This window comes from Diprion similis, chromosome 2 (genome assembly GCF_021155765.1).
Source record: "Diprion similis isolate iyDipSimi1 chromosome 2, iyDipSimi1.1, whole genome shotgun sequence".
In the NCBI taxonomy this organism is placed as follows: Eukaryota; Metazoa; Arthropoda; class Insecta; order Hymenoptera; family Diprionidae; genus Diprion; species Diprion similis.
The window spans coordinates 11289905-11310839 of NC_060106.1; the positions used below are offsets into that span (position 1 = coordinate 11289905).

Sequence of the window (20935 nt, forward strand, 5' to 3'; positions counted from 1 at the left end):
GCAACGCATTAGGCATTGAATAATTGTTATAGAGAACCGCATGGTGTCCTCTGCAATTGAGGCAAGAGGTATAATTCTAATCGTAAATAGTAGTGTGTTGCAAACGTATTCATATCACAGGGAAAAACAAGAGAAAAAAAATCAATATGATAGTCTCACCTGTTTACTATTTTTTCCCTCATTAGTAAAGAAAACGCTTAGGTGATTTACATGCTTCAGAATCAAGTAACATACCTTTGTTTTTCAATGTTTAATACAAAAACTCGCGCAATATCATCGTAGAGTACAGCTACTGAATATTAGCTCTAACTACTTGATAATACTCTTGCAACGAGCGCCACGTGTTTCATTATATAGGTATGTGATGAGCCATCAAGCATTACGTCATTAGCAGCCACAAGCTGCGGCATTCATATGCGTTCACCACGTCGCAGTTTTATTATCTTGAGAAAAATTAATTTCCATTTGAAACAAACAAGATGAACGATGAACTCAATTTGTTAGAAATTGAAGACAATATCATATCATTTCAAAATTCTCCCTGTTATTGTTGCCTAGACAAAGTCTTTTCCAACGATGCTATCCGTAAGAGCCTCTGTTGACTTTATTATTATCAATAGCAATTACTCGCCAAGTGAATCACTAATTGTGCCTATTCATTGCTATGAAAACAGTCTTTTTTTACACCACAGTGCAATTCTTCGTTCGCCATTGGCATACGTGTGCGATTCTTAATCTTAACTCCGTGACACATAATAGTTCGAATATCCCGATCCTGATAACGGTCGATAATATAATTCTCAAGGGAAATAGCCGCCCCTGCGGTATCCGAAATGAAACATGCCTTGTAAAGTTGTTTAATACTTACGTAAGATCGTCGCCCTACTCCTATAACAATATTTGTGACGATCTCTTCTACTCCTACGCGATAGAACATTTTGCAGTGTTTCGCCTAGACGAGGCTACAGCATCGCCGTCGGTGTAATTTGTTATCAGTAACAAAAAAAAAAAACAAACAGACGTATAAAGTTCTCTCGAAATAGGGCATCTCGTATTCCTCGCGTTTACTGATTATCGCGTTTACGTCTGGTGCTGCATACGCGGTAGTGCAACAATTGTATCTATCTATCTATCAACGGTTACAATACCTCGTCTATTTTAGACTCGCATTTGCATTCACATTTGTACACCGACACGCATCGAAGGCTAATTGGGTCGTTAAATTTACCCAAATTATTCCAAACCCGATCAATGTGGCGCGTAGATAATAGATTATAGGGCGTATATTCGTGCACGCGTGTCAGTGGCACACGCAGAATTTTATGCGAATAGTAGACGTGGACTCTAACTATATACTCGACTTTTACGGGTAACGATAAATATTCGTTTCAAGTCACCGCGATCCGTGCAGATAGGCAAAAATCGGTTCACCGGAAGTGGATCTGGCACCAGAACGGCTGCTGTTGTACCGGAGCTGTGGCTGCAGGTACCAGACTTGACGTGTCTAGCATCATCAGTGTGGCACCGGGGAAATACGAAATCGTGCCGCCGGAGCGAACCAGTCCGACAAAGTACTGGCCCTAGAGTAAACCGTTATTGTTGGTCTAGTGGCCATTGAAACGTGCACCTCTGGCCCGGGCGTTGTACTGTATATTTATTTGTTTTCATGTTACAACGGCCGGCGAACCAGTCTGAATCCCACGAGCACAGCGTCGATACGTTATACAATGGATAATAATTTTTACAGTGAAAATAATTCGTAGACTAAATCTGAATTGGAGATGAATTTATCATCCGGTAAAAACTGTACGTGCGGAATCAGGTGTGAATATAGTGGACGTGCGGATGTTGATTGTATAATGTGACAGATAGCTTCTAACACCACGTGTTTTTATAATCAATTGAAACCTGTGAAAAAGTACGAATTATCAGACTTCCGAGCAACAGACGACGGTGAGCTAGCCTTGAAATAGTATTACGAGGCCGGTTAGTTACATCGAGGATAAAATCCTTTTTATCGTTTAGATAACCGATGAAGGAAGTGGACTTTCTTTAACATCGAACCAGTTGATTTTTTGTTGAAATTCTCTGGTATTCAGGACTATTCTCTCGCGACTTGCAACTTTCCGGATTTGATGTGTGATGTACTGAGATATTGTGGAAACGATGAGTAATTTAGCCACATTGACTGTCGCTTCCAAATAAACGCACGTAGCAGTTCAGTACTGCAGATTGGGCGGATGGCTACCTTCCGTTTCTCAGATCGGTAACGAGCTGGAGTTTCGCTCAAAGGATTGTTCTTATATGCGTAGCATACAGCTGTGCAAACAAGTGTCTATAGCCGGTACGTATAATACGATATTACAACAGCCGAGAGGTGTAGTGTTCGAGAGTGTAATCTTGGTGCAAGAAGTGACAATCCTCGGAACGACAAACGGCAAACGATTAACTCACACCGATTTCGACCTCCACGGTAATTTGAATAAAGGAGCCTCGCAGCAGCAGCAGCAGCAGCAGCCACAAGATAGCTTTAGAGTTTAATTTCGCCTGAGCTGGCGTGAGTCGTTCGCCGCGCCGGCGCTCTCTCACCTCTGCAATCTCCGAAAGTTTGTCGTTCGCTTATCGCTATCAAGCTGATAAGGAAAATAAAGAACTCTTATTGCAACGTATGTCTCTTCGAAGCCAGCCGAGACCTGCCCAGGTATCGCAGCTACTCCCCTGCAGTCCTCAAGGATCGGTGATAGGAACCGCAACCGAGAATCGACGAGAGACGATTTTTCACCGAAGAATCATCGATAACGAGCCCGATTTAGTACGTCAGGAAATCGCGAATCGAGATGACAATGCAAGGTGCGTCGTTTCCCGCTTAACCATTCCCGCGAGAGTTGTGCGATAACGTAACAATTGTTGGACCGCGTCAGCTGCACGCACAGTCGACCACCTGCACCATGGAGTCAAAAGGGCGAGGAAGAGCGATCGGGATGGTGGAAATCGCTCTGTTTCTACTCGTTTTTTGCACAGCGGTCAATTGTGTTTATTCTCAAGTTACCGACAGCCTCAGTTTGTGTCTATTGCAAACCTCATGCACGGCTTGCCTCGAAGCGAGTTCGAGATGCGCGTGGTGTAGTGACTGGGTAAGCTGACCAAGTACCTAATAGAGAAACACCTACTCGCGTATACTGTGAATATTTTATGCTTACGTAAGAGCTTGAAAATCGTAATGTCAATTCAGAAGCGTTTTTATCTTTCGATGTATAATAGTGTTTACACTGAACATGTCATATACGCGTTACACCGACGTTATGTGGTCTCGTGTTTCAATCTAACCCAAGAACGAGGTCTAGGGACTCACGATTAGCATGACAATTGTAGATTTGTACGCACGTACGTTCTATCAAATGATAATATGACGCGGAAAAAAGTTCAACGGCAACCGGTGAAGAGAATTCATTGAAACAGAATAAAGTAGAAGGTAACACTATCGCTCCTTTACGCCCAAGAAGCGACGTTGAGTTTCTCTTTCGTTATACCGTAACGTGATTTGACGATATGTCTCGAATGGCGTCACTTCTCAATTTACTCGCTTACAAATCCTCAGTGTTGACCTTTTCAATGTGGCAGCCTAGGTTCATTTTCACGTGGTCCCAAGCCAGAGATCCCCCATTTGCAATGTAATAGAATTTCAACAGCAAAACTTTCACCGTATCACCATTTCAATACATCTCTATTTCCGACTTACAGGGATATACGAATACTTCAATTGGGAAGCCAAGATGCAGCACCGCCAAATCTTTACAAGATCTCGGATGTCCCGAATCGGCAATGCAAGTGGCTACCACGGAGAAAATCGAATTTAGTCAAAATGAAGAATTCCGGGATGTTACCGCTGGGAAGATCCCGGTGCAGCTTCGGCCTCAGAAGGTTCAGCTCAAGTTGAGGCCGCACTCAACGCAGGTGTTGAGCCTTCAGTTTAGACCAGCCAAGTAAGTGTTACGGATATCAGAAAGACATCATCAAACTTATAATTTCCGAAATCATCATAAACATTCACGTCTCAAATTGCTCAGTGGTGCGATGGAATTAACGAACCTCAGATGCACTGAGAGGCAAGTTTCACCTCTCGTTATCTAAAGCTAAAATTCGCGACGCTTACCAGACCACAACAATCGAGATAAAAGTCGGGATTATGTGTCTCGATAAAATCGGTCTAACCATGCTCCATCGCTACGTAACCATATCCCGTCTGGATGCGTACACTTATCCGAATCTGTGTCCAAGCATTCTCGGTTTCTTCTTACGCTCTGCGTTAGATCATATATGTTGTGCGATTTGTCATACTTGTTATAGAGCCAATGGTAATTGGATTTTTTCGATACAGCTTCTCACAGAGAGGTCTAGATAATTTGTGAGGTTTGTTTTTTTTTTCAACAAAAAAAAAAATCCGTAGATCGTGTAATGCTTACAACTTTATATTACACTTGTCTTTGCCTTCTACCTGCGTGTAGAAATTATCCTATCGACTTGTACTACTTGATGGACCTGACATGGTCAATGAAGGATGATAAGGACACGCTCGTTTCTTTGGGTGGAAAACTGGCAAAGACTCTCGGTACCTTTACTAGCAACTATCGTGTGGGTTTCGGTAGCTATGCCGACAAACCATTGATGCCGTACGTCTTTCCTGGCCATGAACAGAACCCGTGTCAAAGTGAACACGCCACGTGCGCGCCACTCTACGCTTTTAGGCACCACATGCCGCTTTCTGGTGATATCCAGGATTTTGTCAGGAAAGTACGTATGTAATAGACATCATAATTTTCTTTTAATCATTTTAAACGAGCTCGAAGTAAAAATCCTCAAAATATCACTTCAGTAGCGTCAGTTTGGCGAATACTAGCCAGCTTGTTTCATTGCTTGCTTATCACTTCCTTTCAAGGTGAATGAAAGTTCTGTCACTGGGAATGTAGACAACCTAGAGGGAGGCCTTGATGGCGTTGTTCAAGCTGTTGTTTGTGCCGATCAAGTTGGCTGGGCTCATCAAGCAAGGAAGCTGATGTTAGTGGCTACTGATGGATTTCTTCATTTTGCCGGCGATGGAAAGGTGAGAATTTACTCGTTGTGTTGGGTAATTTTTCACTCATCGTCAATCTTCATCCACTTCTTATTTCCCCAGCGTTGCAGTTGCACTCTGTTTAATCCATCTGTTCCGATTAGCTAGGCGGTGCGGTACGTCGAAACGATTTGGAGTGTCATTTGAGTGCTGATGGCGAATATTCCATGTCAACAACTTACGACTACCCCTCACTGGCTGAGGTCTCGAGAATCCTTCTGGACCACAAAGTTAACTTGATATTTGCCGTAACAGAAGATCGACGCAGCGAATATGAACGTATAGCGACGATACTCGAGGAAAAGGCCAGGGTCGCTACCCTGGCTGGCAACAGTTCCAACATTTTGGAGATCGTGGAACGTGCTTATCACGACATCGTCACCAAAGTTATTCTACGAGACAATTCGACGGGCCCATTTGCCCTCGAGTACACGTCCAAATGCGGAAACTCCGCTGGTCCTGAATTAAAAACGTCGCAGTGCGATGGCATCAAGGAGGGCCAGATCTACGATTTCAAAGTCTCGTTCTCCTTAGGAGCATGTCCGCAGAACAAAAGTCTTTGGGTAATTTTTACCCTGAAATGAATTTATTCGTCATCCCTGCTACCTCACTTAATATCACGGCATAGAATTCAAGCAATAACTTCGTGAAGTTCTTAGTGAAATGATGTTCAAAGAATAGTGAATTCTTTGATCACCGCAGATACAAGCACTACAGTAGCAGTTAAAAATGCCATTTTTCTTCAAGACAACACTTCTGACAAACCAGCAAGTTCTAACTATTTCTTCCGTTCCCAGAGGCAGAAAGTTGTGATCCAAGATGCTCTGGCTTCAGAAGCTTCGCAGACAGAAATCGAGGTAGAACTAATGTGTGGATGCGATTGCGGCCAGCAGAACGATACGTACTGCAATCAAGGTGTGAACGAATGCGGTTTGTGCAAATGCGATGCTGGCTGGTCAGGTGGGTTCTCGAGATTTCATATTCATCATAAAAAACGGAAGAAAAAACAACAAAAAATTAGCGCGGCTGATATGAGTTATTTTATGCGATTTTAGGCGAAATCTGCGATTGCCAAGAGAGCACTGGAGACAGCGTAAATTCGCAATGCATTAACACCGGGGAAACTGTTCCTTGCTCTAATCGCGGCGACTGCATTTGTGGAAGCTGCTCCTGTGATCCGGGCTACAAAGGACGTTTCTGCCAGTGTTCCCCGTGCGATAAGGTATTGCTGATTATAGAAGCTACGTCATTTGCTTACAAACCTTATTGAACCTGAACTGTAAAATAACAAGTTTTTTACTACCATAAATTTCGTTTCCATATCTGCATCTTCGATGCGGTTACTAACATGATGCAATCACCAGTAGGCAGAGAATTATGCATGACGTTCGAACATGCAATCTCGCATAATCAATCAAGATACTATGTAGAAGAAAAAAACGTATGCAATTATTGTACCGCAGCCATACTGACTTGCCGCAAAAAGAAACGAGAATATACATAATGAATCATATATTGTTTCTCATATCTGAGTTGTGAAATCGTACACGGGTCAATGATGCTGGAAGCGATGACCCTCAACTTTCACATACGGGTCCGCTTGTTGCAATATCAGTATATCGATAACCATGACACTGACCGTGTCCTCCTTTCGAGAAACGAGGAACTTTAAAAGTGCGGCATTTCGATAACCAGAATCAATTGCTTCACAATGACTTAACAGGTGAACGGCACTGAGTGCGGCGAAATGGGTACATGCGATTGTGGAAGCTGCGTCTGCAAGCCAGGCTGGACAGGCGACACATGCCAATGTCCCGTGGGAGACACGATGTGCATTGCTCCAGGAAGCAAAGAAGTATGTGGGGGTCATGGACACTGCGATTGCGGCCAGTGCCGGTAGGTACAATATCTTGTACAGTTGTACTACGTGTCTAACATTATCACCAAAGTCAGTCGGCTCGAAATTATAACCAAGAAAATTTTAAGATGCAATGGAACCGCTCCAGACGGATTTTTCTATCGAGGCACATTCTGCGAGTCCTCGGCAGGAGCTGGAGGCAGCGGACTCTGCGACCTTTACGCACCCTGTGTAAATGCTACAGTCGAAGCATCGAGCGATGCCGTTAATCTTTGCCGTACAAACGTTACTGTTTACAAGACTGAACAGGTTTCAAAAGTAGACATTGGTAAGTTTTGAACTATATGTTGCATCAGTTTTAAGTAGATCGCAGCGTGATCTGCACTTTACTGTGATAATGGAGTTGATTTGCCGCGTGCGACGAAAGACACCTCGTCGAGAAATGACGAATTTGGACAGAATCATTGTGGATAGAATTTAATTATTCCAATACTTCTCCAGGTAGTGACCACTACTGCTTCGTGAGAACTTATACTTCAGACTCATCGGTGTGCACGATCCCCTATGTTTATGAATTCCACAAGGACAATACCGTTACTTTACGCATTGGGCAAAAGGTACTAGAACTCGGAAGGTTTGATGTTCGGTAAACAAATTCAAGTTTTACTATAAAAATTACACCGCTTTCTCTCCCAGATTTGCAGAACTCCACTACCGGCTGCGGTTGTACCAGGAGTGGCGTTTTTCGTTGTGGTGCTGCTGGGTATTATTGCCCTCCTCATTTGGAAGTAAGTAAAAGATTGCCTGTGGAGGAACGTCGGGTTTCTAAAATTATACGTCATCCTTAACTCGATATAGTCAAAGCGATGAACATGGATTTGCAACGAAACTTTGCAACAAAAAAATTTCAGATGCTGCACGGCGCTGAAGGATAAGAGGGAATACGCGCGATTCGAAGAGGAACAAAAACACACGGTCTACGCTCTTGAAGAAAATCCACTATTTCGTCCTGCGACAACACGCTTTCGGGTGCCATCGATGATTAAAGAAGACTAGCCGTAGTGCTGATTTAGCATGCGGGTAAACGAAACGATAGAATAGTTACATAAGAAAGAATCTGCTTCATCCGAATTCGTGAATGTACTTACAAACATTCTAGTCGTAAACTGTAAGTGATTTTACACGCGCGAAAACTTAACACAGAAAATGCGTGAATGTGTATTATTATTCGTAGTTTGATACGTATTATGCCTGTATACTACACATATACCGCGTCAAATGTAGGCAGTAATTAGTGTCGTAGGTTTAATGAATTTCTATGGATGACCGAAAAGTTAATTCACTTGTGATGCGATATCAATTTGTGAATATGAATCATGTATAGATTGAGTTTTACACAAGCTCGAATGAACGAAATAAAATTTTTTGTATAAAGTACTAAATGACGGTGATTATTATTGGTACGAATGTATAGCTCACGAAGATGTTGCTTTTGCGTCTTTCAATAATTGATCAAGATTCGGAATAAAGAAACTTGTCCCTTCATTTATATTTGAGGAATTAATCAGATTAAAGTTCAGCGCCCTTGGAACCAACTGCAACTTCAAGATGCTCTTCACCTTCCTCCTCTTCGTCCTCTACCAGTTCGATCGGAGGATTAACCTCATCCCAAAAATGATTACCAGCAGTGAATGTTACTTCCTGTACATGAAATAGTACCAAGCAGTTCGTTCTCTCTAAAGACCTAATTTACTTAGATGCTGGTGTAAATGGTAAGAATAAAACTTCAACTAACTTTTCCATCACAAACACCTTTCCAAGCACAACCTGCAGGTTCTCTCAATGTTATATCAGCCACAGGTACATTATTATCCCAAATCGCTCCAATCACAGAATTGTCAGTGAACGTATAGGCACCGCGACCAAACATTTCCCCACGATCGCTAAGTGTTCCTTCGTACTCTGTTCCGTTGTTATGACTGTATTCCCATCATTGTCACAAGCAGGTCAATGAGATTAAAGCAATTTTTTATATTTTTTCAGTTTCTTACGATATGTGCACTTCTCCGACGATTCGATCCTCTACCCAGTAAGTTTCATATTTATTGAAATCTCCGGTTACGTAAGTTCCATGACCTGTACATTTTTTGAAAACGTTCACCTATTCTACCTCTCCAAAATCGTATAGACATATGATATGCTGCCGAGTTATTTTGTCATATCGTTAAATATGTCTACTAATTTGGACAATGCAAAAAATTTGTATAATATCTTCTTATCTGAATAAGATGATCGTAATCGTAAGTAAAATCAAAATAAGCCAGGCACATATTTATACACGACTTTAAGATTGCTTACTTCGGCAAGAAACCACATTAACCAAAGTCGAATCTTTTAGAAAAAGAAAGACATCGGCTCCAGTATTCGCAATGAAAATTTAAGACTGTATATGGCTAGAAATTTCAAACCTTCTCTCATAATCGATCGAATATCCTTGACGATCATGTATCCACCGGAGTAGATGTCACCGTTTGAAAAAGTGAACTGCCCTTCGTCCGTCTTTACGTTAGGATCTTCATCAGCGTCGCTCGAGTGTCTCCTAACCGACAATCTCGACATATTAATTTCACCAATATCTATAATTATCGTATTTAACAGAATAGAAAAGACTCGGTCTTCGATTCACGGCTCTGAGTAGTTCTATTACTATAAACCCTACCACCCTACAACGTCAGGCGCACAGCATCAGCGCCGTTGACGTCACAAGGCAAAGTGGAGTTTTGCTGCCAACCAATCATATCCCTGCATTCCGCGGCACATGGTTACGTCATATTCAATGAAAACTATGCTTGTGGCCACGTGACCTTGCAGACGACCTCTAATTTGCCATTGCCATCTTACGATCCGTCACTGACCCGATTGACGAAAAAGTGATACCCTTGGCCATTGAGAAGAATTAGGGTTTAAATTCGAATTACATATCCGCGGGTAAATCTTTACACATTGAACTGTTGAAAATTACCAACATCGTAGAGATGTTACGCACCACAACGAGCCTCCGATCCGATCTGGTGCGCGTCACGTTCCGAAATGTTGTACGGACGAATGTCGTACGATGTTTGGCAGTCGAATGTATTCACAGAAAACATCTGCAAAGGTATTTCAACGCAGCTTCATATATCCCATAAATCAATCTTCATCCACTTACAACTTTCACGAATTGTTATAACGCCTCCGTAACGTAACATTCATCGTCATGATTTTGAGGTTACGTCACGTTACGTATGTTTCTATTCCCTATGCGAATCATTTGACTCTCTTTTCCTCCTCTTCTCCTCCGGTTCACACTTTTTTTTATTGATTATTACTGAGGTTTGTTACTTCGTTATCTTTGATAACGATTCCTATCATCATCATCATCATCATCATCATCATTACAACTATTATCAAATAATGTCCCTTAAGAACATGTATTTTACCATGTGTGCAATTATAGAGCAAAAAAAAAAATTGAAAAAACCACAATTTAAGAATGTTTTTAAGCCTGGTGTCCATCGATTATTACTACAGTTCACAAAACTCGCTCACACTCTGTATCTTTGAAGTTGCAAAGTCGTCTGTGGTTTTGTTCCATCTTTTCTCCGTATCTTTTTTAATTAAATATCATATGACACCTTTAGTTTTTGCTGTAAATTTGATACGATGGATAAATACTGTTGAGAATTACTTTTTACCAACTCGAATCCTGGGAAAAAAAACATTTTATATATAATATAATTGTTGATCAGGCCTCAGTTATGTCACAGTCCTCGTGCAGTGACAGCATGGGCACAGCAGTTGAGGTTCTACGCAGATTATCCGGATCACGTGTCTGTTATGCTACCCGCTCTCTCACCTACCATGGAAACTGGGTCTATAGTTAGTTGGCATAAGAAAGAAGGTGAACTTAGCAAAATTATTTACGAATATCAACTCACAACATGTGTATTCTAATATCGAAAAGTTACTTGGAATTTCAATTGAAAAGTTCTTTACAATCATCCGCCAACATTTTTGACTAGAGCCCAGATTTCGACAAATCCAATCCTCTATTAAGAAGATAATATTTGTAAAGTTGAAAACATTTTTTAAAGCCAATTTAATCTGTACTGACACTTATTTCTAATCATACTCATGTGACAATTTTTTTTCTATAGGTGACAAGCTGAACGAAGGTGATCTCTTGGCTGAAATTGAAACTGATAAAGCTACAATGGGGTTTGAAACTCCGGAGGAAGGCTACCTGGCAAAAATAATCGTACCTGCTGGTACTAAAAATGTTCCGATTGGCCAACTCGTTTGTATCATTGTTTCCGATGAAGCAAGCGTTGCAGCTTTCAAAAACTATAAGGCTGATGGAGCAACAGCTGCTCCAGCAGCATCAGCTTCGCCTCCGGTCCCAGCCGCTCCGGCTCCAACTGCCCCGGCAGCGGCTGCTCCAGCTCCGACTCCAGCTCCAGCTGCTGCAGCGGCCCCTGCATCTGTCTCTGGTGACAGGGTCCTCGCAAGTCCGTTAGCTAGGCGGCTTGCAGGCGAAAAAGGACTCAGTTTGCAAGTGAGTGCATACTATTGATCACAATAGATTAACCAAGAATTTTTTCCCAAATCTATAGGATATTAGGGAAAAAAAATTGTTTAGTAATGACTCTTTTCGATCTCACGACACTTTTACCTTCAAAGATAATTGATTTTCTGTCTCAAATAGGGTCTTAAGGGTTCAGGGTTATACGCTTCAGTGACTTCCAAAGACCTTGCAGGTGCTTCTGCTGCAGCTCCCTCTCCCTCTGTTGGCGCGCCAACGTCAGCACCTGCAGCTGAAGGTGTATACACAGATATTCCAGTGTCAAATATCCGAGGGGTAATAGCAAAACGATTGCTTGAAAGCAAACAGAATATTCCACACTATTATTTGACAGTTGACATTAAGATGGATGCTGCTTTACAAATGAGGGAACAATTCAACAAGATGCTAGAAAAAGAACAAGTAAAACTTAGCGTAAATGACATCATTATCAAAGGCATTGCAATGGCGTCGAAAAAAGTTCCTGAAGGCAACACTGCTTGGCTCGGGGATGTCATTAGACAGTGAGTTCGTATGATAAAAGTAATTTATGATTAAGTAGCAGTGATCGCAGAATGAAATGAGTAGTATAACCGTATAACTTTATGCCAGAAAATATTACGAATATTTATAAGTATACAGTAATTCCCACGGAGATAAAATACAATTATCTGTGCGTAGGTCCGGATGAAATCAAATAATTGAAAAAACTTGAGAACTAAAATATCAAAATAGAATGTAACTTAATATTTCGTACCAATTTTATACTGAAATAATGAATTTCATAACCCAGGAATCTCAACTAAATTACTTTTTTTTGTCCTCAGATATCACAATGTGGATGTAAGCGTCGCTGTAAGTACAGACAATGGTCTTATTACTCCGATTGTATTCGCAGCTGACACAAAGGGTATTGTACAAATCAGTAAAGAAGTGAAAGCCTTGGCAGCCAAGGCGAGAGATGGGAAGCTGCAGCCTAACGAGTTCCAAGGTGGAACGATTACTGTATCAAACCTAGGAATGTTCGGTATTAAAACTTTCTCCGCAATCATAAATCCACCACAGTCAATCATTCTGGCTATTGGTACGACCGAATCTCGACTGATTCCAGCGAAAAATGAAAAAGGGTAAACTGAGCAATCTCCGTATAGTACCTAAACCAGTCTTATTACATTTTTCAGTTTATCAACGACTTTTTTGCATCATATTATTGTTAAAATTTCACAGATTCGAAACAGCAAACTTCATGAGCGTTACAGCTAGCTGTGATCATCGCACTGTGGATGGAGCAGTTGGGGCTCAATGGCTCACAGCATTCAAAAGTTTCATGGAAAATCCAACGACGATGCTCCTATAAGGATTTAATGTGCTGAAAAATTTCAGTCGTGAATTCTATAGGCCTACTTTAGATCATGCATGGGAACCATCATGGGGTATGCGACAAGGGGATTGTCCAATGTACATTTTTTGTGGATAATAACATTTAATTGATTTTACGGATCACTTGAGTAGCGCCAATTTTATAACATAATTTTCCAGCTTGCAACACTGTAGACTACTTTGCGTGTAAAATATGTTTGCTTCGCGATAAGTATATATGTTACATACGTATGTATGTACCTTTACGTAGATTTGAAAATGTACAAAAGAATACACAAACTGATTTATATTCCCCTTAATTTTACTCGTTAAACTGTTGAACACGTCTACAAACGTATGTATAGTGCGATGAAAATATTGTTTCCTATTATTTATATAGATCAAACCAGTTTAGTATCGTCATAAATTATACAGAATAAACATGTACATACTTGACGTTGCCAATCTTTTTGCCCAGCTAAAATAAGATATATGTTGGCATCGCAAAGATAACGTGTAAAACATTACAACCTGAATAGATGAAGATTAATGCTACTGTGCAAAGTAAATAGTTAGTTAAGTAATCTAAGTATTTAATAAATTATACAATATCAATACTTGCCTCACTTTTTACCTGTTCAACTATTAATATCGTTCTCATATGGGCGATTCATAGATAGAAAAACAATGAAAGAAAACAACACATCAGAGGTAATGAAGAACCCATACCTGACCAACTGTTGCACAGATGTCAGGGTATTACCCAATTTCTCTGTCACTTGAATCCACTGTCACAGAGCGCTAGTGGGTGCCTAGTAGCCCTAGCAGTCACAGTGCCATAGTGCTTCAGGATTCTATGTGTACAGTTTGGCTGCTCGCTGGTTTGTTGTTTGTGAATAGATATTTTTCAGTTTTACTACAACAATGCCGATCTTAGATAAAAGAAAAGGTGATGAGATTCTAGCACTGGTGCCAGCTTCGAAAAGGACGAAAAATGAGGTGGTATTCAGCAGTAGAGAGAAGGCGGTGATCCAAAGCGTAAATATAACCTCACTTATATTTCTCCCAGAAAAGAACTGAAACAATCTTGAAAATAAATTGGAAAATTACTATCACAGGGCCCTCCCAGAACTTCATCACTTATGGCGCCGATTATGCTCCTTGAAGGACACCAAGGAGATATTTTCTCTGTCGAGTTTCATCCGGAGGGTCAATACCTTGCATCGACAGGTTTTGACAGACAAATATGTGCGTAAAATCTATGCAACACGTTTCATTATTACACATCGGATAAACTTCAATATATATTCGATAGTTATATTTTAAAACTATACCATTATAACAGTTATATGGAACGTCTACGGTGAGTGTGAGAACATTGCTGTAATGTCGGGCCATAGCGGCGCAGTAATGGAAATGCACTTCAGCCCTGATGGCAGTAACTTGTACACTGCAAGCACAGATATGACACTGGGACTCTGGGATCTTGGATCTGGTTGCAGAATAAAGAAACTCAAAGGACACACGTCGTTTGTTAATTCCATATCCGGAGCTCGGAGAGGGCCTACACAACTGTGCTCTGGCAGTGATGATAGCACTATTCGTGTTTGGGATCCAAGAAAAAGGGGCCAGTGTCAGACTCTTAATAATACTTACCAGGTATGGATTGAGTCTCGTCTATCAGATAAGACATGGATACGCTTTTATAAATTTTACATTAGCCAGAAACTCATCAGGTAGATCACATAAGCTAAAAACTCTTCCAATCAAATAACAAATACAGAAAAAAATCGACAACTTAGATATAAGTAATATTTAAATCCAACCTAAAGTAGTTTTATAAAGTCATAGGTACATAATAAATCATGACTTGTCCACACATTGAATTAGAGTGCAATCTCAAGAGGAGGGACAACACTGACTACCGTTGCTACACATCATATGCATGAGACCATGTGTACAAAATTCTTAGATATTAATTTTCTCTTCTTACTCTGATCTGCATATATCTCCCGGTTATCTATATTTTTGTATGGATAGGTGACTGCTGTGACATTCAATGATACAGCTGAACAAGTCATCAGCGGGGGTATTGACAACGACATTAAAGTTTGGGATTTACGAAAAAACGCAGTGCTCTACAGGCTGAAGGGTCACACAGATACGGTAACTGGTTTGAGTCTCAGTCCGGACGGTTCTTACATATTATCGAATTCAATGGACAACACCCTAAAAATATGGGACGTCCGTCCTTTTGGACCCTACGAAAGATGTGTCAAGATTTTATCCGGTCATCAGCATAATTTTGAGAAGGTGAAGTTAAACTACGTACCATTTTTTCATTCTCTTTTCAGGTAATTGTCCAATTTTTGTAAAGTTGATTGAACAATGCTTTGCAGAACCTTCTGAGGTGTGCATGGTCGCCAGATGGCAGCAAAGTGTCTTCAGGATCGTCAGACAGATTTCACTATATCTGGGACACGACAAGCCGGCGCATCCTTTATAAGCTCCCTGGTCATAATGGATCAATCAATGATGTCGATTTTCATCCAAAAGAACCAATTGGTAAGTAAAAGCTATTCGTCTTGTGCAGGCAGCAGTCTAATATTAAAATACCCATGTTTCAGTTGTTTCCGGCTCCAGTGACAAACAGATATACCTTGGAGAAATTGAAGGCTGAATAATGCCCTTGAGATTCTGCACATTAATTTTAAGGAGATACGATATGATTTTACAAATTTCATTTGCAATAAATCAATACCTTGTACTTCAATTATGTCTTTTTATGTACCATGTGAAAAAATATTACATCTGAGAACATTTCATTGCGTTTGAAATATTGAACGTAGATTGGAACAAAAATTTCTCCAGAAGTGCGCACGAATTATGTGAAAATATGTTTTTCTGGATGTTCTGAAACCCCGAATCTCACCATATTAACACGTGCAAACTATTTCTCTTCCGCATTTTATTCGGCGAATGAGCATTGTAAAATACGTTCCCACCTACGCATATGCTGTTCCTACGACAATGCCATGTTTGACATTTGAAAACTGAAGCAGACGACGGAAAACTCTGGCGCTGGACCTGCCACCTGTGAGGCCTATCCGCCTATTGTTGGAAGCCATTGCCAGTGTCAAAGCAATAAAAATTTTGTTCTACTCTTTGGTTAGAAACGTTAGAATTGTTAGAAATCAGTGAGACTGTGTAACTGTTCAAATTATAGTATTCCAATTTATTCTGAGGTAAGAGTACTTTAACGTAACACAGGATTGTACTCTGTCATAACTAGTACGTAGAGATATACATAGATGAATTTACACAGTATGTATATACCTATACCTATAAGATATGTCTAATTATGGTGCAATCGATTGAGAACTGAACAACATTTTCGAATTGCGTTTGTTGTAAGTTAACGCCAACAAAATTGCAGTTCCACTGATATACCATCTCGTGTTTCAGTTTTTATTATTAATATTTATATCTAATTATAAATATAAATTATTATCATCAAGATGTCATCACCGTGGGCTAAAATTCAACCAGCCACCACAGCAGTTAGTCTTACTGAAATAATGTCAGAGGAAGTGGCTAAAGACTTGCAAGAAAAGTACGTAGTTATCTATTATTCAAGTTCTGCGTTACATTTATTGTTTTTCCTAACACAGGATTGATATTTGTCACCTTTCAGAGAAATCCGTAAACACGTGGATCTGGTGATGCCAGAACCAACGCCAGAAGAGTGCGGATTATTAGAGCTCGACGACACAGATAGCGATGCGGTGATTGCACAAATGCTGCAAGCTCAGTTCAATCGAGAATATGACTCAATGCTTAAACGTACCGAAGATAAATTCAACGGTTTTTCTAAAGGTGCGTTGAATAATGCAAAACTGTTGAAGCTCACGATAAATATGTTTTACTTCTCTTTTCCATCGTAGTCAATGTTTCCTATTCAAATTATCGGACGTGTCCATCTGTCGAACCTGATGAACGTAAGCCGGAAGTGGACGAGGAAAATAGAGACTGGGATAGATTTGTGGTGAATGTTTTAATATTTACATAACTTTCTGTAAAAAAAACCATCCTTACGTGAGAGAAAAGTTTACATACCATTACGATATTTTCAGAGCGTAGAAAAAGAGTACGCTTCCATTCCACGTTGTGGATATAAGAAAGTTGGCGAGGGATCGGAGATCGTTACAAAACATGACATGCTTATGTCATCCAGAATCAATGCTTGCAGAGTACTTGCTTTTCCACCTGGAATAAAAACAGGCGATGCTGGCAGTTTTGATATGAAGTTGAATAACAAGGTTTTCAATTCGTTGAGAGCACACAGTCATGCGCATTGTGCTCGTGAAAAGGCCAAAGCAAGACCTAATCCTAAGCAAACAGTAGATAAAGTCCCACTACCTGTTTCGCAAAATTGACCGACTCCAGATGAAAGGAAAATTAATATCATGTTACAGCTGATTTCATTCGCCAATGCCCGAGAATTATGATTAGGCATTTTGTTACTATGTAACTGACACACAGAATGAGCAGTGTCAATATCCATGAATAAATTCAATTCTTATTGTTGGCTAAATAAAGGTTTGCGTAAAATATCACTCAATATTTAATAAATATATCTTTTTATTTTCCATTGTATCAAAGTTCAATACTTAAAAATATCGCTTTAAAGTCAATTTCGTTTCACTGATAACAATAAATGTGGGCTGGACCTTGATCATGAGATTTTAGAGAGCAATGTACTACTAATACACTTCAAACACGTCATTGCATCGACACATATATTCATGGTTTGAGAAATATAAACGTTGAAATAACTTCGAACCCAAAGGATATGTAGAGCTAATATCGTGTTTAATTAGTAATGCATATTAAATGCCATGTAAAAAATCCAGAAAAGACTTTAATTCCACGCATTATGAAGCTTCGCTTGATTTAAACATCACAAACCATTGTTTTAACCAGTAGTTCGCAACTGTAATGTATGCAAGTAATATTTTGATTACAGTTGATGAATCAACGTAGTTCTTTGGTAGGTGGTTTCAATGGAATCCTGCCTAATGTAAACTGTTTAGCTAGGTACATGGCTTTTTCATCATCTGTTAGATGTCCTTCAATTGTATAAGAACTTTCATCAATACTCTCAATCTCTTTCTGCACAGATGCAAATGGTGAATTAGCAAACAATGTAGTTTGCGAAGACGTGAGGACGGATCCCTGACTAGTCAAATTAGATCCAGCGAAAGGTGAATTGCTAGTTAGCTGTGACTGAGTTGCGAATGGACTGGCTGCCGTAGAAACGATAGTATTGGTAGTAGAAAATGGCGAAGAATTTGGCACACCTCCGAATGGTGATGCTTGGCCGAATGGTGAAACATCGGCTGCATAAGCAGTCCCAAACGCAACTGTAGCAGTGCTAAACGGCCCTGTAGATTTAACGAATGGTGTGCTACCTGTGGATACTGTAGAATCAAATGGGCTTGCACTGGATGTAGATACTGGTGACCCAAATGGGGGCGGATTTTGATTATTGCTGAAATTGGTTGTTGGAGATTTGACCACAGAGCTAAATGATGTAGGAGCAGTTTGACCAATGGATCCAAACGTTGGTGTGGTAGCAGTTGTCCCACCAAAAACATTACTTGAAGATGTAGAAACACTCCCAAAGGTTGATTGTCCACCAAATATTCCCGGGGTTGATTGGGCACCAAAGGTTGGAGCCCCACCAAATACTGGACCTCCACCAAAAATTGTGCCAGTCTTTGGTTGCCCGAATAGAGAAGTCTGCGCAGATCCCAGTGAGCTGTTCCCAGTTGCCGATGATCCACCGAAAATAGAACTTGAAGTTTGTTGGGACGCCCCACCAAACAATGGCATTGCAGCAGATTGCGTACTAGCAAAAATTGAGGAAGGTGCTGCTGTTGATGCTGTTCCACCAAATACGGAATTGGTCAATGTTGTGGTTCCACCAAATATTGTATTTGATTGAGTCGATTGCAGTCTTCCAAAAGGGGTGTTTTCTGAAGTTGAAGTACTAAATGCACTAGATTGACCAAATACAGGCTGAGCATTGAAAGCGGGCGGATTCTGAGCAGCAGTAGTCCCGAAAGATGAAGCATTTTGATTTGCACCAGCAAATACTGAACTTTGATTGTTGACAGCAGCACCGAATGGCGGTGCAGGATTTCCAGTACCTCCAAAAACAGGATTGGCACCAAAACTTGGTTTTGCACCAAAAGTTGAATTCATGCTACTGTTTGTTGGACTGTTAAAGGCGAAAACTGTTGGTCCTGTAGCACCGAACGTTGATGTCGCTCCTCCGAAGGGATTTGAAGTGTTGATGGCATTAAATGTCTTTGAAGTGAACAAGTTAGATGCAGGTGCACTAGTACTAGGTATTGCTAATTGAGGCGTTGCAAATGAGAAGTTTGATTGCTTCGTCGAGGAATTATTTGTATTGAAAGCATTATCTTGCCCACCTTTTTGAAGAGCTTCCTATAAACATATAATTCACCTGTGTCAAATTCATCCATACATTTGTGCAGAGGTTTTATCAGGATTTTTCAATGATACGAGAATGCCTCACTAAATAGAAGCCTTACCAGCATAGCTACAATTTCTTGCGTAGGATTTTTCAATAGGTCACGTTTAGTTTTCATATCTTGACACAATTGTTGGAATTGAAGTTTCTGTAAGTTTATAATGCACACGATTAAACAGGTAATATAAGGTAGGCACTCAGAAATTTTAAGAGAAAAAATTCAAACCAGTCAATACTTATTGGTAAGAACTGACTACAAAAATACTGTGACTCGTACAGTTTGATCAACGGTGCCATTTTTTTGCGCCTGATACATTTCCCAATGAAATTCATCAGGTGAAAAGTCTTCCATGCCTGGTATACATGGTCGTTCTTTGAACGGACCAAAACAAGATAACGGCCATTGTCCACCTCGTTCGACAGATAAGACTTCCTCAGCAACTGCAAAGCTGATGATAAAGGTTTGATTGATCATCTTCTCGAGTTAAGGACATCGAGTCTTTGTTTAATGAATTTGAACATGTTTATATACGCACGCTAATGTCTTTATTCCTGTGTAACTGGGCTTGTTTGCCAGGGCCGAATTATCACCTACAAATTGAAGTTAACAACAGTTACATTAACATCACCCGGTCGATGTTAGGTAAAACCAGAATATTTTATGTAAAGATACACATAACCTATCATCATACGAAATGCTTACCGTAATTAGTACTTGCTGTATGTGCGAATCGACAATATTGGCCGAAACGACAATTGCCTTGTAGAAAATACTTGCATGTTGCCATAATGAAATTTAATAGCACAGATGCAGTAGTCCGATCCAACCGTCTACGCGAGTTTTACAAATATCTCTATGTCTTAACACCAGTGGGCATGGAAATAATTACATATGCTGCATCCGACTATTCGCAATAAGCTTCTACATCCTATGAGATAGATATTTTCTGCACAAAGTATCGTATGTACGCATGTATACATCGGAACGAGTACTGCTGGTGTTTTGAAATGGTTCTCGTAGTGTTAAAACGGTAGCCAAAGCAGAAAAATAACATGTTGCATCACTGTTCTGCAGCCATTGCAGGAGCTGCAGGAAGGTTGCTCAGTATTACTTCGTAATTCAAACTATAGAGGGTGGATAATTGACATGGTTACTCTATGACGCGCAAAACTGTTTAAAAACCCGTATGTTGAGGAAAATAAAATAATACTTCTCGAACGTTGGGAGATTTGCAATAAAAACTTTCAGTTTTTATTCATTGTGATAAATGTTTAATTACATACTTACATACTTTTTCGTGGGCATGTTATAGGGCAATGATTTTAAGTAAAATCCCATCAAAAATCAGGCCTATAATTTTTGATAATAAGACTTGTTGTAAAAAGTATCGCCGTTGTTAAATAGGTATAACATAATTTTGTTACAAGGATTGAGTAATTCAAGTATCT

At 40.1% G+C, this 20935-nt stretch overlaps 5 protein-coding genes across 7 annotated transcripts; 4 read left to right on the forward strand and 1 right to left on the reverse strand.

Annotated features, from left to right (window-relative positions):
• Positions 1-2743: 2743 nt before the first annotated feature.
• On the forward strand, positions 2744-8450 carry LOC124412875 (integrin beta-nu). Its single transcript, XM_046893067.1, has 12 exons — positions 2744-3134; positions 3742-3983; positions 4506-4791; positions 4937-5101; positions 5215-5673; positions 5908-6070; positions 6166-6332; positions 6834-7006; positions 7097-7296; positions 7470-7585; positions 7665-7756; positions 7880-8450. The coding sequence occupies exons 1-12, from the start codon at positions 2949-2951 to the stop codon at positions 8022-8024; spliced, it is 2394 nt and encodes a 797-aa protein (XP_046749023.1). The 5' UTR covers positions 2744-2948; the 3' UTR covers positions 8025-8450.
• Positions 8451-9823: 1373 nt separating this feature from the next.
• Positions 9824-13544, forward strand: LOC124412889 (dihydrolipoyllysine-residue acetyltransferase component of pyruvate dehydrogenase complex, mitochondrial). The gene is made up of 6 exons (XM_046893092.1): positions 9824-10125; positions 10757-10908; positions 11165-11562; positions 11713-12092; positions 12396-12695; positions 12796-13544. The coding sequence occupies exons 1-6, from the start codon at positions 10004-10006 to the stop codon at positions 12923-12925; spliced, it is 1482 nt and encodes a 493-aa protein (XP_046749048.1). The 5' UTR covers positions 9824-10003; the 3' UTR covers positions 12926-13544.
• A 231-nt stretch (positions 13545-13775) lies between these two features.
• Positions 13776-15700, forward strand: LOC124412911 (U5 small nuclear ribonucleoprotein 40 kDa protein). The gene is made up of 6 exons (XM_046893128.1): positions 13776-13965; positions 14046-14175; positions 14273-14586; positions 14968-15240; positions 15327-15492; positions 15555-15700. Exons 1-6 carry the CDS (start codon positions 13852-13854, stop codon positions 15605-15607), a joined length of 1050 nt encoding a protein of 349 aa, XP_046749084.1. The 5' UTR covers positions 13776-13851; the 3' UTR covers positions 15608-15700.
• Positions 15701-16074: 374 nt separating this feature from the next.
• LOC124412925 (serine/threonine-protein kinase RIO3-like) lies at positions 16075-17855 on the forward strand. Of its 3 annotated transcripts, XM_046893155.1 has the most exons (5): positions 16075-16172; positions 16446-16540; positions 16622-16803; positions 16872-16972; positions 17061-17855. In XM_046893155.1, the coding sequence occupies exons 2-5, from the start codon at positions 16446-16448 to the stop codon at positions 17361-17363; spliced, it is 681 nt and encodes a 226-aa protein (XP_046749111.1). In that variant the 5' UTR covers positions 16075-16172; the 3' UTR covers positions 17364-17855. The 3 variants fall into 3 exon arrangements, with proteins under 3 accessions (XP_046749111.1, XP_046749127.1, XP_046749119.1); XM_046893171.1 differs by lacking the exon at positions 16446-16540 and having other exon boundaries at positions 16122-16172; XM_046893163.1 differs by lacking the exon at positions 16075-16172 and having other exon boundaries at positions 16380-16540.
• LOC124412880 (nucleoporin NUP42-like) lies at positions 17551-20469 on the reverse strand. Its single transcript, XM_046893079.1, has 5 exons — positions 20190-20469; positions 20023-20077; positions 19764-19935; positions 19548-19634; positions 17551-19440 (listed from the first exon to the last, which is right to left on the reverse strand). Exons 1-5 carry the CDS (start codon positions 20272-20274, stop codon positions 17962-17964), a joined length of 1878 nt encoding a protein of 625 aa, XP_046749035.1. The 5' UTR covers positions 20275-20469; the 3' UTR covers positions 17551-17961.
• Positions 20470-20935: the final 466 nt, after the last annotated feature.